Source organism: Propithecus coquereli, unplaced genomic scaffold (assembly GCF_000956105.1).
Source record: "Propithecus coquereli isolate 6110/MARCELLA unplaced genomic scaffold, Pcoq_1.0 Scaffold124, whole genome shotgun sequence".
In the NCBI taxonomy this organism is placed as follows: domain Eukaryota; kingdom Metazoa; phylum Chordata; class Mammalia; order Primates; family Indriidae; genus Propithecus; species Propithecus coquereli.
The window spans coordinates 2,450,203-2,456,345 of record NW_012136525.1 but is presented as its reverse complement, the minus strand read 5'-3'; the positions used below and the strand labels follow the sequence as shown (position 1 = coordinate 2,456,345).

The window sequence follows — 6,143 nt, the reverse complement described above, 5'->3', positions numbered from 1 at the left end:
TTGGTTGAAGTAGAGATATCGGGAACAAAAGAAACATTTAAAAATAATCCCAAAGGAGGGAAAAGAGTAGATATTACATCTATGAAACAAGAATAATACTCTATAAAAAGGTACATTTAGAAAATAAGAATGAGCCCTTAGAAATGAAATAATATGTCAGCAGGAAAAAAAAAAACCATTATTTAAAAGGTTGGGCTTTTAAAAATGAGGAAAACTCGGCCGGGTGTAGTGGTTCATACTTGTAATCCCAACACTCTGGGAGGCTAAGGCAGGAAGACTGCTCGAGACCAGGAGTTCAAAACCAGCCTAGGTAACATAGTGAGACCTTGTCTCTACACAAAATTAAAACAAAAACAAATTAGCCAGGCGTGGTGCCGCATGCCTGTAGTCCCAGCTACTGGGACTGAGACAGGAGGACTGCTTGGCCTACGAGTTCAAGGCTGCAGTGAGCTGTGATTGTGCCACTGCACTCCACCTGGGTGACAGTGCGACAGCCCCGTCTCTTACAAAAAAAAAAAAAGATGAAGAAATCTCCCAGAAAGTGGAATAAAAAGACAAAGAGATAGAAAATAGAACAGAACAGACAACAAAACTAGAGAATCAGTCCAGATCATAAACAGCTGAATTACAAGAGAAAGAGAAAATAAAAAGCAGACATCTTGAAATCATTAAAGAAATAATACAAGAACGTTCCCAGGATTGAAGGATTAGATTAGAAGGGTCTCTAGAGTAAAAGAAAGCTGCACAATGAGTGAAAAACAACTGGCAGCAAGGCCCATCATAATGAAAGTATGGAACCTGGTAATAAGGAAAATATTCCAAAAGTTCTAGAGAGAAAAAAACTAAAGATCAGGAATGATAATGGCATCAGACTTCTTAACAAGTCTAGACCTAGAAGACAATGTCATCAAAATTCTGGAAGAAAAGGGCTTCCAATCTAGAATGCTATACCCAGATCAACTATCCATCCACCGTGAGGGGAGAACTAAGACACTTAGGGACATGTAAGATCCTCTAAAATTTACTCTAACATACCCTTTCTAAGGAAGTTATTAATGTGCTTCTCCAAAACAAGGGAGTAAACCAAGGAGAAAAATATGGAATTCAGGTTCAGCACAGGACAGGTAAAGGAAATCCCCAGAAAGAGGGAGAAGGGAACTCTGAGAATGTGTGGAGGCTCAGAGCACAAAGAACTCAGACTGTGGAAATAAATCATCAGGAGATCTTCAGGAGGGGTGTCACCAATAAAATGGAGAGTTGAGAGATTGAAGTTTGTGCCTATTTCAGGAAAATATTTATTCTCCCAGCTAAGAGTTTGGGGAGATTAGTTACAGAGAGAACTAAGCAAACTAAACATCAAAACAAAACGAAACAAAACCCCCAAGGAACTCCAGGTAATTATTGACTTCCGGGAAGCCCAAACGCTGGAGAGGAAAGGGAGTATAATTGCTATATACCATGTGCTCAGATGTGAATATTTTGCAGTCATAACAATGTAAATTGTATATCTAGAAGTAACTAAAAATGATGAACAGGTAAACTGAGAGAATGGGGGAGGGGAAATGTGGCTGGTGAAGATCTAAGATAAAGCTAGTCCTCATCTTTTACACTTTAGTTGAAGGTTAACAGAAAATATGTAAAAATAAAAGTGAAAAATAAAATAGAACAGCATGTTTTTATACATATGAAGATAAATACCAGATGAAACAACTACATGAATTGGAAATGACTGCCCCTGGGGAGCAGCAATCGGGTAGGGGGAGTAGTCTGGAGACTGCTGTTTTTCATTATAAGCCTTTTTTGTTTTTTGAATTTTTATTTGTTTTTTTAGAGACAGAGTCTCACTCTGTAAGCCAGGCTGCAGTGCAGTGGTGTGATCATATCGCACTCACAGGAGTAACTTCGAACTCCTGGGCTCAAGTGATTCTCCTACCTTAGCCTCCCAAGCATCCTGAGCATCACCACGCCTGGCTAATTTTTTTTTATAGATGGGGTCTTGCTATGTCGCCCAGGCTGGTCTCACCATAACTTCGAACTCCCAGCCTTAAGCAATCATCCCGCCTCAGCCTCCCAAAGTGCTGTGATTACAGGTGTGAACCACTATGGTTGGCCAAAACTCTAATTTTTAAAAAATTATATGTGTGTTTTATTTTGATACAAATAAAATTTAAATCAAAAGACAATGTAAACTACTGTTCTTAAAATGTCCTTATTTGAATGATGTCCTTGTCCTAAGAAGTTTTGTGAAAGCTCCTCTGAGCTGAGTGGGAACAGTTACTTAACCTTTTGTTATTATTTATGCCCAGCTTCCTAACCTGACAGAGCAGGCACTCAACCACTACGTGATGACATATTTTTTGACGTATTTTTAATGACTGATGTGAGTCCCTGACCCTGGCTTTGCAGTTTTGCCATATTTGTGTGTCCCTTCGTAAGTCTTCCAAGCGCAGGGCCTGACTGCTGCCCTCTCCTTCACCCTGTGGGGCCCACGTGGCAGCGTGGAGGAGATCTGGTGGGACGCTGCGCCCCGGGGCTGACCATCGCCTCCGGGTAAGCTGGGCCCCAGTGCCCCGAGCAGGGCGCTTCGTCCCTCCTCTAGAGGGGTGATTCAGGGCAGAGCCACCTCCCGCTGCCCTCCCCAGAGTCCCTGCAGGACCCCTGCCTCCCAGCTCACTGTGACAGAATCCCGTTCACAGTCCTCGGATGGCTCCAGGTCGAAGTCCTGGAACACGAGTCTCACGGCAAAGCCCTCTGGGGCCTCGATATCCACGGTGCTGTCTTGGCCTTTGAGATATGGCTCTGGGTACCTGGGGGATGTCAGCTGCTGGGACAGCCGCTGGGCCAAGAGGACGGAGCCCTGGGTGGGGCAAACCTGGAGGACTCCCCAGAGGAGCAGCCACCACCTGTGAGTCGGGGAGGGCAAGGTGAGGCCACAAAGCTGTGCCCGAGGCCTGTGGGTACGCAGGAGTGGGGGCAGGCAAAGCTAAGGGGTGGAGGGGCCTGGCCAAGCAGTGGTGGCCTCAGTCAGCCCTGAGGCCGGGGCACTTCCTGTCTACCCCTTTTTCACCCCAATCCCTACAGCCTCCTACTCCGCTCCAGGGAGGTCTCGTCCAGAGGAGAGGGCTGCTCTCTGCTTCAGCAAACCCCACCCCCACCCTGGGATCTGGGGGATCAACCGTGGAACAAGTGAGGGACATGTACTGGGAAGATGTTTCCTGGCTCCGATCACTGAACCCGACCACCCGCAGAGAAGGCTCTAGCTCCCCTGCGGATTGACTGCTCTGTGCATGTGCACGCGTGCGTGTGCGTGCACGTGTACGTGTGCACGTGTGCGTGTGTGCGCATACGCCCTCGTGTCCTCCCTCCCCCTCTCCACAACCTGTTCTCCTCCAGGCCTCGCAGGGGTCACAGCACACTCACAGCTTGCCTGGGCAGCCTGCGGAGTGAGGGCTTCTCCAGGGGGAGTTCCCCCATTCTGGGTCCAGGCATCTGGAACTGGACATCTGGGACCTGCGGGAGAATTGGCCCAGGCTCGGGCACAAAGGGTAGAGAAGGCCCTTGGGGGAGGAGGAAGTTACTGGAAATGACCTGGGTAGTTACTTAACTCCGCCAGTTCCCTTTTTCGAATTCTCTGGGTTGGGCGCCACCTGCTGTCTGACTCGCGAATAGCGCCCCACCATAACTTGGAGGAAAAACATCCCCCAGCCGCGCGGGCCTTCAGAGATCAGGGTGGGAGGGCGCTGACTCTCGACTCTTTTGTACTGTTTAGAACTAATTTTTACTATGTCCGTGTATCACACCTGGTATGACGGCTCCTTGTGAGTTACAGCTGCTGCCTTTCATGGGCCATGCCTGTCCCTCCCTGACCTTCCCACTCGTGGACACTACCAGCCTGCCTCTAGTAGAAATTGAAGTTGCAACCGGTGGACTTGAGCTTTCTCTTCCTCTCTCGCCTCACCCAAGCATGGGTGGAGAGCATGCACTTAGGCGGTCTTCTGAATCCTGCCCACAACCTCTGGAGGCTGCTCGTCCCACAGGGTCAGGCCTGGAGTCTAGTCCAGGTGTCCCTGAGTCCCCAGCCCAGCAGTCAGTCAGGCTTCCGTAGGCACATACCAGGGCCATGGCTGCCCTCACTGCCCCAGCAACTGGAGAACCCAGGCCAGCCCGTCTGAGAAGACTTTCTAGGGAACGTGCTGGAGGAGAGGAGGAGAAAGGCCTTTAAGGGAACTTCAGGGCAGGTAGGATGACTGACTATTCTGATGTCCGTGGCACTGAGTGAGGGGTTTCCTGGGACATGGGACTTTCGGTTTTAAAGTGGGGGAAGTTATGGGCCAACCAGGACAGGTGGTCACCCTGAATGGTTAGGGATTAAGGTGCTGGGGTGACGCTGGGTGAGAAAGAGGTCAGGGAGCGGGGAGGGTTAAGGGACAGGGCCACACACCTGCAGCTGGTGCCGGGGGCAGACAGGGCCTGGTGTGTGCCTGTTTTGGGGAAATCTAACACTTTGAATATGAGGGCCTTCCTGGTCCCGTCCAGGTGCTGTGGCTGCAGTGTGTGTCGGGGTTAAGGGGAGGACGCCTCTGGGGACGTGGGACTGGAGAAGAAGCCTGGTGGTTGTATGGACCGCTGGCCACTGCAGGGCTTGTGGGCTGGGCAGTCATGCCCCGTGGTGTTTTTAGCATCACCTCTGCGGCCCCAGGGCCTCTTCTCCAGCTGGCAGGGTGGCTGTTGCTCCACAGTTTGTAGCTTCGGCAGGAGAAGCAGAAGTAGTTACTCAAGTAGTTACAGCACAGACTCTTCAGGGCTGGCACTGTATGGGATGGCACGCATGTCCATGGGGTGGGGGCGTGGGGAGGATGAGGATGTAATGACGTGGGCTCTGGAGCTGTGGGGAGGGGAAGGGAGGGGAGCAGGTCTGAGAGAGAGTGAGCACTCCTTCCTTAATTTCATCATCACCGGAGGCTTTGGCTCACCTTGGTCTGTCTGGGGCACAGGTAGGGGCTAGGATAGGCTCCAAGCTCTACGGGTATGTTGTCCTCTCATTGTGTGATGCCTGGCTCATAACTAGGTTGCGAGCTATTTAAGTGTCTCAGGTATTTTTACCTTTGTTCCCCTAAACAATGCATGCATGGAGCAGACTTGAGGCAGCCTAGCTAAGCTTAGAAAGAACTGAGCTGAGATTTGAGCTAAGATTTGATCGGCTCAAGATAGTTCGCAGCATGAGTAAAGCCAAGTTAACTGCCCACTTGAAAAAAAAATTAATACCCTGTGGAGGCACATCCCAGAATCCATGGTTTTTATAATGTATCAATCACTATATCTAGGATATAGTGTATAGTAATCCAAAGTTACTCAAAATATGAAGAGACGGGAAAAACAAACTATGCTCAAGAGGAAAGACAATTAACAGAGATGATCCCCCAAGATGACCCAGATGTTGGAGTCAGTACACAAGATTTTAGTACATAAAGATGCAAAGAAAAATATGCTCATAATAAAGAAAAAGATAGGAAACAGAAGCAGAGAAATAGAAACTTTAACAATAACCAAATTTAAATTCCAGCACTGAAAGTTTCAATATATGAAATAAAAAAATTCATTGAAGGGGCTTAATAGAAGAATGGAGATGGCCGGAGGAGAGTCAATGAACTTGAAGACAGGTAGATAGAAATTATCCAGTCCGGTGAACAGAGGGAAGACAGTTTTAAAAATGATCAGAAATTCAGGGACCTGTGGGACAGTGTAAAAAAACTCTAATATATGTGTTCTTGGAGTTTCAGAAGGAGAGGAGAGAGGGAATGAGGCAGAAAAAATATTTGATGAAATGATTGCTAAAAACTTCCCAATTTTGGTGAAAGACATATTTTCAGATTCAAGAAGCTCAGTAAACCCCAAACAGAATTGGAAATAAAAAACAAAAAAAGCACGGCTTGGCATATTATGGTAAAACTGCTAAAAACCAAAGATAAAGAGTAAGTCTTGAAAGCATCCAGGGAAAAGGGACACACTGCATACAAAAAACATTTCTAATGTCATTTTTTTTTCATCAAAAACAGTGTAGGCCAGAAGATGGTGGAACATCTTTAAAATGCTGAAAGAAAAAAAAGTCAGCTCAGAATTGCTTTCCCAGTGAAAATATTCTT

The 6,143-nt window shown here is 47.5% G+C and overlaps 1 protein-coding gene across 1 annotated transcript in view; it reads right to left on the bottom strand.

Moving 5' to 3' along the window:
- Positions 1 to 4,122, bottom strand: part of C1RL (complement component 1, r subcomponent-like) — a 13,217-nt gene extending 9,095 nt beyond the window's left edge. Inside the window, exons 1-4 of the mRNA XM_012637803.1 lie at positions 4,114 to 4,122; positions 3,421 to 3,510; positions 3,202 to 3,281; positions 2,675 to 2,903 (exon numbers count right to left, since the gene is read on the bottom strand). Coding sequence (XP_012493257.1) covers positions 2,675 to 2,903; positions 3,202 to 3,281; positions 3,421 to 3,510; positions 4,114 to 4,122 — 408 coding nt within the window. The remainder of the gene's footprint in view (positions 1 to 2,674; positions 2,904 to 3,201; positions 3,282 to 3,420; positions 3,511 to 4,113) is intronic.
- Between the last annotated feature and the right edge of the window lie 2,021 nt (positions 4,123 to 6,143).